Raw genomic sequence first — 11,639 nt, forward strand, 5'->3', positions numbered from 1 at the left:
CTCACTGCCCAGTGCTCCCAAGGAAACAGTGCTCCTCACTGCTCAGTACTCCCAAGGAAACAGTGCTCCTCACTTCTCAGTGCTCCCAAGGAAGTAGTGCTCCTCACTTCCCAGTGCTCCCGAGGAAACAGTGTTCCTGTTCTGTGGATACAAGTGATGATAGAACATTCAGGACCTTCTTTTCACGGCTAACCCTGAACTCTCAATGAGTCATCACATGGAATGCTAACATAATGAATAACTGCGATTTTTTAAATTATCTATTGTTTACAATTAAGGGGAAAGACTGTTAAATAAATGGGTGAAACACAGTTGTGTTCTCTTGAAGCAATTAGCATTTTCTTTTAAAATGAGACACATGGGCTGGAGAGATGGCTCAGTGGTTAAGAGCACTGACTGCACTTCCAGAGGTCCTGAGTTCAAATCCCAGCAACCACATGGTGGCTCACAACCATCTGTAATGAGATCTGATGTCCTCTTCTGGTGTGTCTGAAGACAGCAACAGTGTATTCATAATAAATAAATAAATAAATAAATAAATAAATAAATCTTTAAAAAAATGAGACACATTAAAAATGTCAAAAGACCAGTTCATTGGAAGATTTGTTGTGCAAACCCAGTGCTTTTTCTTGAATTTGGGATTAGTCTCACAAAGTTATTTTTGAGGCAACTCTTGAATCATCATTGAGAGCCTGTGGTATTTCTCTGAAACTTACCTACAAATGTTAGCTATTTAGTCAAACACATGTTTTTCTGCTTGTTTATTCCTCTGTTTGCTTAGGGTTTGAAAATTTATTTATTCCTTTATTTATAACTAAGGTTTTAAGCTTGGAATCCAAGTATATAATGGACTATTGTTAGCCACAAATTATTTGTTAAAACAAAAACGTGAAAGAGTAGCATCTTAGTTACTTTCCTGGGGCTGTGATATAATGCCATGACCAAGGCCACTTAGAAGAGAAAGTGTTAATTTGGGACTTACTGTTGTAGAGGGTTGAAATCAAAGACAGTGGGGCAAAGGCGTGGTACCACGGTGGGAACAGCTGAGACCTCACATCTTGATTCACAAGTTGGCAGAGGGAGGGGGATAGAGAGTGTGTGTGTGTGTGTGGAGAGAGAGAGAGAGAGAGAGAGAGAGAGAGAGAGAGAGAGAGAGAGATCTCAAAATGGCCAGAGTATGTTGAAGCCTCAAAACTCACCCCCACTGACACACTTCTTCCAAGTGGGGCTAGAATGTTCACACACAGGAGCCTGTGGGGAAAATTCTCTCTCAAACCTCCACAGGAATGATAAAGAGTTTAGCTTTCCTTGTCTTCAACCAGTTACCAAGTGTTTACAGTTTAGAAAAGCCCAAGGGTTGTGTGCATCTCCAAGAGATGGCAGTGGTTTTATTTGTACAAAAATAGGAATGGAATTCAAAAAAGGATATTTAAAGGCAAATGTACAACCTGGACTACTACACGTACAACTTGTACTAGCTGTTTTTAAGCAGTGTGCTTGGAATCCCACTCTGAACATTTTTATGTCTTTGCTCACAGCAGACACATTTCATCATTTTTGACTTAGGCTTGCTCAAAGATTAATGAGTTAGTATTTCAGATTTTTTTTTTTTGTAACAACAACACAACCTTTTTCCCTGTGTAGAAAGAGCGGAAGTTCCACAGACTCGTGGACTCTTTTGTTCCTGTGTATCAATCTCTTGATGCGTCCCGTCTGCCTTTCTGACTACCTATGCAGCTGTTTTTCATGTGTTTTTCCAACTTGGAGTGAGACCAAGTACTTTTGACAGTTGCATGCTGAACGACAGTATATGCCTGGCTACAGGTCACGATCGCATTTCTTCACTTGTGTTTTCCGTCAGTGTGCAAAAGAAATATGAGCATGGAGAGATTCAGAGGCTATGTAGCACACTGAGTGATGGCGGTTGTCCTGCCCATGGACCACTCCCCTTCCTGTGCTACGGGGATTCCACAGGGAGAGAGGACAGCAGAGAGATGCAGAAATGGCATCCACAAGTGCCTTGTTGCCATGGTAGCGCATGATGGAAAATACTCTGGGCTATGCTTGGTAGAAAGAATTTCTGGGAATGGCCATACATACACACTCCTACATACAATTTTAGTGAGCAGACTATAATTTATTAAACCATCAATCTAGTGGTCAGTTCAACATGTAATTGGTTGCTGTTTTATGTATCGTGTTAGCACTCTGTGTATTTTAACATCAGGAAATGGGATACACTGTTTAATCGGGTTCATTTCATGAGGCCTCCATGGTGGAACGTTCTAGTTTTCTCTCTATCCTCATAGGCACCATTTTCCCTTTGCTTTTAAAAATCAAGTATGTGTATGTGTGTATGTACACACACACACACACACACACATATATACATATATATAATTAAAAATCCTTCTAAATGGGCTTGATAGACCCTTTCGTAACCCCTCTCGGGTCTTACAAATATTTAAATTATATAATTGCTCTCTTCTGCTTGAGATTAATGGGATGATTGTCTAAAACATGATGAGAGCTTCAACCTTCTTAATTTCTAGTTAAAAATTATAGATATAATTTTTGGGGACTTCATTGAAATGTTATCATGTATTTCAGCCTGTGTTTTTCATTTGTGCTGTCTTGGTTGGACCTCAGCCTCTTGTGCTGTACGTCAAGTGTGCCTGGAAGTCACGTGTCCTTGACTCTGTCTTCCGAGGGATTCATCTTCCCTCCCAGACGTTCCCTCTTTGTTTTTCTCTGCTGATGTTTCTGCTCACGAAGCCATTCTAAGCGAGTTCATGGTGATGATGCTCTGATCTTCTGCAGTGCTTAATTCGGCCCACTTTACTTACACTCTGCTCTACGTGCTGATAAGCGCTTGCTTTCAGAGTGGGTGTAATTCTGTCCTCCGCAGGAGTCAGTGGAGGTCTGTGGACACAGCTGGAGCCCACCCTGAGTTCTCCCTCAATTTCTCATTCTTTGATGTTAAGGGAATCAATTAGGCTCCATGAGTTTTAGTATTTTGATGTGTAAAGTGGGGACATCTCCTAATTTTTAGAGTTGTTGACTATTATAACTAACAGTCAGATGGTGAGTTCTTTCTTTAGCACAAGTCTGGGTTTCTAATAAATATATAATAAATGACAGTATTACTTAATATTGTCATTATTCTGCTAATATTCTTCCAAGCCTTATAAACAAGTACACGAGAGCTTCTAATACAGTGCTAACCATGTGGTGAGGACTCTTCAGTGTGGTTCATCAGTATGTCACTTCCTGTTGGCCCTGCTCTGTCAGACCTAGAACATTCTCACAATTTTTATGGACCTGTCTTTCTGTCTCATTGTCTGTAAGAAGAGCCTTTGGTATGTGTTCTCAAGTGGTTTCCAAAGCAGTGATTTGAAATATTTATTTATTTGTTTTTGAATTATGTTTTGGTTTGATCTCTACATTTTTCTAAATATTAGTAGCCAAGATTGTAATAACTAAAGCATTTTTTACATACTTCAGATGAAGTGTATGAAATACGTAGAATAAAATCCCAGCTAATCCAAAATACAGATGAATAAATTCCTTTGCTTAACTTACTCCACCTCAAAAGACACTTCTTACTGGATCTCCTGTGTGCCAGGCATTTTGTAATTTATACAGATGAGTAACAGGGTTTCTGCTTTTGAGTTTAGGGTTGATGAGAGATATAAAACAAGATCATTTTGATAGATAATTTGTTTGAGGTGAAAATATGGATGAGCTTCTGAGAGATCATTGACAAAGGATGATTGCAAGGAAAAGATACTTATGGGAAGACACTATCTGATTCAGAGTCAGACTCAACTCCACGTGGCCCGTCATTTATGGGAATTTCTTGCCTCCAGATGAGACTTCAGATAGTGTCTTCCATCTTAACCTGGCCCTTCAAAAGCCAAATGGCCTCTGACTGACCATCTCACATGTCCTCACTTCCAGATCATTTGAGGGATTCTTTTTTCTCCTCCACAGTAAACTACACCTATCACTGAACTGTGCTGGACATTGCTAAGGAGTTTACATAAAGCCAGGGACTATTTTTAAATTCAGAATGAAGTCATGCCCCCAAACATTGAAAGAAAGCACAGGATTTCAGTAGAACAGGCAAGAAAAGTGCAAGGGAGGGAGGCCACTGGAAGCAGAGATGGGCTGTGGGCGTCATCGTGAGCTGTCCAGGAAACTGCAAGCTGTCGAGTGAGCGTCAGGCACGCGTGAGGGAGGGGAGGAGTTTCCATTGCTGGTCTAGTCGTCCTCCATAATAGTCATAGAAGGTGCTGAGATGTGTGTGCTGCTGGACACAGAGGGAGCCTGCCGTCCTAGCTACAGTACCGATTGGTGGAGCTGCAGTGAACTCTACATTCTATGCCTCCAGGAGCAGCTGACTTGGACCAAACAGTTTTAGTATTTTCCTTGATGCTGCTGGAGTTTCAGGAAATGAGACCTTTATGCCGTGTTCACAGAGGCTGAAGATGCTCCCTTTCTCTGCGGTTCAGGTTCCCTTCAAGTCCTGTTTCCTTATCCTGTCGTGTGAGGGCACTGGTTCTGAAACCTTGGCATCGTACCTGTAGCCATGCAGTTGCAACAGGCTGATCTGTAGTGTTTAAAGTTGCGTTCCTTGTACCCTGTCATCCACAAATATTTCAGCACCATCTCCCAGTGAGGTCATCTGACGTCAATCATGTGCTGCATCTTCAACAGAAGGCCGTGAGCATGCTTTACTTAGGATAGCTGTGCATTTGGTGGTAATCCATGACTGGCATGCTAAGGAGTGAATGACTGTGGGGGAGCAGTTAGCATTGTACCACAAGCTCTAGCTATACCAAATTATATGGAATTCATATAGTAGCTACGAACTTATTATTATATAGAACTTCTTTTTGAAATATGTAAACTGAATTGCTTTTATCCTGAACTTAGAGTTTTCTTTTTTGAAAATTATTTTATGTGCTATTGTTTTATTGTTATTATTATTATTGTTATTATTTTCATTTTTTTTAAGGTGGGGCCTGTTCCAGGTCTTGGCTGGCCTGGGACTCCCTGCATAGACTCAGCTGCCCTTGAAAGATGGCAGTCCTTCTGCTTCAGCCGTCTGAGCCATGAGCTTAGGTGTGACCAGCAGGCCTGGCTTTTGTGTCTTCTGAGTCTTGCGCTGTCTTGCTTCCGTCAGGGCCTTCGACACTGTCCACTGCTGGTTCTGCCTCTGCTTCCTTCCCAAAGTGCTCCTCTTTCCCTCTGAGTTGGGCTAGCAGCAGTAAAACCCTCAGAATGACTGTATGTTATCTTGTGCGCTTTGTATGTGCGTCACTCTTAAGGACCTTTGGCATCACGTTTCTGACTTTGGAACTGTTTGCAGCATCACTGAGGTATAATTGACAAACAAATATTTTGTATATTCAAGATAACATAGTATAATGTTGGATATATATCAATTATATGTATGTAGATACATGTACATGCTGGGAAATAATTACCATAATAAGCTTATGTATGTAGCCCTCCATAGTGATCTTTTCTCATGTGAATTTTTCTTTTGGGTGAGGACACATAAGACTGATTCTCAGCAGATTCATGTACATGAGGCATGGCCATTCACTCTTCAGTCTCTGTGCTCCCATACACGGGGTCCCTGGAACTTACCTGTTTCTTCTCTTCTTGGCTAGTCTCGCCTTTCTCTGCCCTTTCCCTGACTCCTGGTAACTGCTTCTACCCTGTGTTTCTATGGATTTGAGTTATCAGACATAACACAGACAAGAGACCATGCAGCATTTGTTCTCTGCAGTGTGTTTTAGCATGGTGTCCTTTAGGTATCTATGTTGCGTTCCCAAGGCAGGATTTTATCCCCCGCCCCAGACATATGTGGGTCGTGTTTTGAGTTGCGTTTCCTGATGGCTGTTATGCATCTTTTTCATATGTGTGTTGGCCATTTGTATCTGCCTGGGGAAAAGTATTGAGTCTTCTGCCTATTTTTTATTAATCATCTATTTACATTTCAAACAATATTCCCCTTCCCAGTTACCCCTCTTTAATAAGTTGCTTAATTTTTCTCTGGCATAGCTATTCTCTGTCTGCTAGGTTGTAAGGTACACTAATCACATAAACAGAACATGCAGAGTTAGACCTTTCTCTCTTAGATTAAGAATTGTGTACTAGATCATGAAAATGGTCTTCTTCGTCTTAGTGTATTTTAAGAACTGTTAAGACCATGACTGATATAATGATAGTAGAGGACATTTTTCAAAGCCAATTAGTAGGGCAATCAGAGATTATTATTTTTCAGTATTAGTGCTTTGCATTTTCAATATTGTCTATCACTGTGATTTATGTAAAACTAGTACCTATCACAATTCTGTGGACTTGATCTGCTGTGTGTGTGCATTTGTATGTTCACGAGCATCAATAACCGCATATGAAGTTGTGTGTGTGAGAGACCATGCATGAGTGCACATGCATTTATATGTGTGTGCATTTATGTGTATGAGCATGCATGAGTGCATTTGTGTGTGTGTGTGTGCACGCATGAGTGCATATGCATTTATGTGTGTCCTAGTGTTTTGTGTGTTGATGTTTGAATTGAGAGCTTGCTGCACGCTATCCATGTGCAGTGTTGACTGGTGTCCCAGGCTCTCTCTGTGCTATGTTTGGTGCCTAAGTCAATGAAAACAGGAGACAGCAGAATGACAGTGAGAAGGAGTTTCCTGGAGAACTGTTTTTGTTGTGCGTCCGAGTTTGGGAAAAGCGTTTTCTCAGAATCATGATTGTTCTTAGGTATTATTTTGAAATTGGAGGTTTTGGCATAGAATGTATAAAAAGAAATATTATTAAAAGTATGAACCCCTGGTGAATATGATTTGAATATACAAGGAAACTATAAATATCTTATGAATATAAAAATTGGGACATGTGTATATGTATTTATATTACTAAGCTGCTATCTTCACTGGATTATAAAGTGAAATTGAAACTACCTTTGGATTGCCTTGTAGAGTAAAAGCTAATTTTGATAAATTTGCACAGAATAACGATTATTAAACATCAAATTTATAAAGAATAAGGTATCTAATTTCTTGTAATTCTTCTTTAGGTCGGGATTTAGTTTGTATCCAGTCTATGGATGGGATGCTGATGGTGTTTGAGCAGGAAAGCTATGCGTTTGGGAGATTTCTCCCTGGTTTTCTTCTGCCTGGCCCTCTTGCTTACAGTCCCCGCACGGACTCCTTCATAACTGTCTCTTCTTGCAGACAAGTGGAAGGTTACAAGTGAGTCTGTGTGTTACCTTTGGAATCATGATTATTGTGTTTGTTGCTGATTAATTATTTTTCTGGAAGACCTTGAATATTACAAATGACATTACTGTCTTCTTTGGTAAAATTTAACTATAATGGCTTAGAGCATCACAGTGATGTATATAAAGTATTTGGAAGGCTGCGCCATGTACTGATTCCAAGAAGCCCAGAGGAGGCAGCTCTTACCACTGCTGCATGGTCAGCATCCTTAGCAGATAACACTGCCAGTGTTGAGTAGTTTGTTACAAAGATTAAATGTGTTTCAACTCACCACCAATAGAAAATGCTGAATGCTAACATGATACAATGACAATTTGATGACATATATTGATAATATATGACATATACTGATATATATATATGATACATACATCAGTCTATTGTATATATGACATATACTGATATATATGATGCATACATCAGTCTGTTGTATATATGATACATTCTGATATATATGATGCATGCATCAGTCTGTTGTGTATATGATACATCCTGATATATATGATACATACATCCGTCTGTTGTATATATGATACATTCTGATATAAGGACAATACAATGGGTGACTGTGGTAGTGCATGTCTTTAGTCTCAGCACTTAGGAGGCAGAGGCAGGTGGATATCTGTGAGTTTGAGGCCAACCTTACATGGTGAGTTACAGCCAGGGCTACATAGTGAGAACTTGTTTCAAAAAAGCAAACAATACAAAACAAAGCAAAACAAAGAGTTATCTGCCTCAACAATGGGTAGACAGACAATCAAATGCAATATTGAGTGAAAAAAGCCGCGTACAAGGTTACATGTGTGGAATGACTTTGTAATAACAAGGAATGCATATAGCATTTGAAAATTTTCTGAGAAAAGGTATATCTGCTGCAATAACTGTTCCTGGTCTTTATAAAGGAGCAGTTCATTGTAGACAAGGCATAGAAGTGACCCCATGAACATAATGTATGCTTCTGCTAGAAATTACTTCAGCTCTTCCTGAGTTATGTTTGAGAGAAAACATTTTTCTGCTTTGTCAGGTAAATATCAACAAATATTATTGTTGGTAGAGAGACTGAGAAAAGAAGTAGAAATTCATTCTGGGAACAGAAATAGGGTTGGTTTAAAACATCTTTAGCTAGTTATCATACTGTATTTTAAAAAGATTTATTGTTAATTTGTGTGCATATATGTGCCTTTGTGGTTTATATGTACCACATGTGTGAAGATGCCATTGAGGCCAGAGGAAGGTATAAGGTCCCCTGGAACTGGACTTACAGGTGGTGGTGGGCTACCAGAGGTGGGTGCTGGGAACCAGCCTGAGTTTGCCCTTCACTGCTGAGCTGGCTCTCTAACATTTATTGTCTTTGTGATGACAACACTTAGAACTTTACGCATCATATTATTCTGCTGTTGCTTTTGGCCTCCTGATGTTTCCCGAGTTGGAAAGAAAATAAACATCTTTTGGGCAGTGGCCATATAGATAGTGCCTTCATTTCATTGTTGTGTGTTCAGTCAGTTAGGCATTTTCCCCTTTGTAAGTGGGAGTCTTTTGTTGAATGGTTGTCCATCCTAAAAACAAACAACTGTGTGTGGGGAAGCAGCAGCTGACATAGTGGCAGGTCACCACACTGAGGTCCTCTGAAGTTCCTTTGGCTCTTGCCCAGAGGGAATGAATTGTGGTGTTGGCTCTGAAAATAAATATCTTTTGTTTGAGAAATTTTGAAAAGTGTCTGTGTGATTTACTCAGTACTGCCAAAACTCAGGCAATACTCTTACCTCCTGCCAAGCAGGGCTACGGCAAGGGCATAGCACACAGATCTGAATTTGCCATTGCTTACTCTCTGACTCGAGTGTGTTTGTGTGTGTGTGTGTGTGTGTGTGTGTGTGTGTCTGAGAGAGACAGAGACAGAGACAGAGAGAGAGAGAGAGAGAGAGAGAGAGAGAGAGAGATAGATTTAGTTTGTAGTAACTCTAGGAGAGATCTTACTAAGAGGCAACAGCCATGTTTCCTTAACATGTGAGATGGATATCACAAAAGTCTTGATTCAACTCTGATAGTTCTCAAATATACTGATCTATTTAACTCGTTTCTACCGAAGGTAAAAAACCTCACACTTTATCCATTATGAGGTTAATTTATGATGGTAAAAATGCACAAGGCATGAGACAGTTGGTAAGATTTCTAGCATTATGTTCTGTGATGTATGTGTGCATGCTTTGAACTTTAATAGATCGGATGAAATGGCAGTCACCAGGGACATTAGGAAAGGGACACGCACAAAGCTCCTGCTTCCTTTTCTTGGGGTCTCATTAAGTCTGTGTTATAGTCTATCAGTTATAGGTGGTAATTGGCTGATAGAATGGGCTTTTAAGACATGAGTCACCTTCATTTCGATATTGATAGGTAACCACTTTAAAGTTACTTATATTCAGATACGAGCATGTCAGGCTTTCGCCTCAAGCTTTAGCACATGGAGCAATCTTCTGGCCAGCTTCTGGTTAATGCACATTTACACATCCTCAGCCCCAAGTCCGTACACTTGGGATAAGACACAGAACTCATCATTGTAAATACAGACCGCAAATGATTTTTAATTTAGAATCGAGCATTGTTCTCCCTCTTCCTCTCTTTCTCTCTTTCTTTTCTTTTTCTTTCTTTCCTTTGAAATAGGACTTGACTCTCTAGCTCAGGCTGGGTGAAGCTATAATCCTCCTGTCTCAGCCTCTAATTTAGGATTACAGACATGTATCATCAAGCCAGAATTGTTTATGTTTATGAATGTATACATTTTTGTCTGCGTGTGGACACGTATTTGGGACCAGACATGTGTGGCATGGTACATGCCTGGAGATCACAGACAATTTGCTGGGGGAGTTGATTCCATCCAAGATCAAACTTAGGTTGTTAGGCCTAGCAACAAGTACTTTTACCCTCTGGCTTATTGCACATTAAAAAAAAACAACAAAAAAGATTCATTTATTTATTTTTGTTGTGTAGGTGTTGTGTGCATGTGTGCACCATACTGTATGTGTGCATGCCATACTGTATGTGTGTAGGTCAGAGGACAACTTGTATAATTTGGTCCTTTCTTTCTAACATGTGGGACCAGGAGATAGAACCAGGTCGCTAGGCTTGCCCCAAGGGCTTTTTTTGCAGCGGTCTTGCCAGGTCCTGGTTTTCCTTCTGTGGGAGAATTGCTTGTTCTGTTTTGAGGCAAGGGGCTTTGATGTCTCTGTCTTCCTGGTCATGAGTTCAGATTTTGCAATATCTTTTTCCTCTTTTCCTGTCAGGATTACTTACTTAGCTACACAATTGCCCATGAGATGGGGAAAGAGGTTTTAGGGAAGGAGGGAGTTGGAGGGTAATAGGATAAGTGGGACTTGAAAGTAGTATCAGGGGGAGGGGATATGTGGCCAGAGGGCATAGCCAATTACATATTCTTTTCCCAGACCCTCCTTCTTACAAACGATATTTAACCAAAGGCCCACCCTGGGAGTGTGTGGGTACCGCCAGATCATCTACATCCCGCCATGAAAATAAAGCTTTGGAACCATGGACTCCACGTGTCTCATGGGGGAGCTGCAGAGAAGGCCTTTAACACCGCCACTGCTACTGTAGCTGCAGCTGCTTAATCTCTTGCCTGGAGAGCTTCTCTGCATTCCACCATGGAGGTCTGCCTCCTCAAGCAAGCTAAGCAGGCCGTCCTGCTGGGCACTGCTGGGGCTTCTTCTCTTCCCTCTCCCTCTCTCGCTTCTCTCTGCATGCAGATCAATTGCACACCAGCACACTCCCAGTCTCAGACCTTCCCCGGCCTCTCAGTAGCGTCTGAGAGCCCAAGGGCTTGAGACCAGTTGGTCCCCGACCACCTCCACCTCCTGGACCGGGGATCCCCAACTCGTGAGCCCCTGCCCCCTTGCGGAACCTTCAGACTGAGTGAGAACTCCCCCCACCAGGCGGGGCCTAGTAGCACTCAGTCAAGATTCCTGCTCTCCAGTTTCTCCGGAGCCATGGGAATCACAACCGCCTGAAAAGGTTCAAGAACCCAAGCCCACATGCCCACATGCTCACGTGCCAAGCTAATCATTCCCCGAAGGTGCCCATCATCCTCTTAGTGCTCCAGGATGCCCGCCATCCTCTTAGTGCTCCAGGATGCCCGCCATCCTCTTAGTGCTCCAGGATGCCCACCATCCTCTTAGTGCTCCAGGGTGCTCATCATCCTCTTAGTGCTCCAGGATGCCCATCATCCTCTTAGTGCTCCAGGATGCCCGCCATCCTCTTAGTGCTCCAGGGTGCTCATCAGCCTCTTAGTGCTCCAGGATGCCCGCCATCCTCTTAGTGCTCCAGGGT

At 41.5% G+C, this 11,639-nt stretch overlaps 1 protein-coding gene across 1 annotated transcript in view; it reads left to right on the forward strand.

The window, feature by feature from the left end:
* Positions 1–11,639, forward strand: part of Bbs9 (Bardet-Biedl syndrome 9) — a 365,371-nt gene that overhangs the window by 71,056 nt on the left and 282,676 nt on the right. Inside the window, 1 exon segment of the mRNA XM_028763694.1 lies at positions 7,103–7,277. Within this exon segment, the coding sequence (XP_028619527.1) occupies positions 7,103–7,277 (175 nt within the window).

Source organism: Grammomys surdaster, unplaced genomic scaffold, assembly GCF_004785775.1.
Source record: "Grammomys surdaster isolate TR1022 unplaced genomic scaffold, NIH_TR_1.0 140, whole genome shotgun sequence".
In the NCBI taxonomy this organism is placed as follows: Eukaryota; Metazoa; Chordata; class Mammalia; order Rodentia; family Muridae; genus Grammomys; species Grammomys surdaster.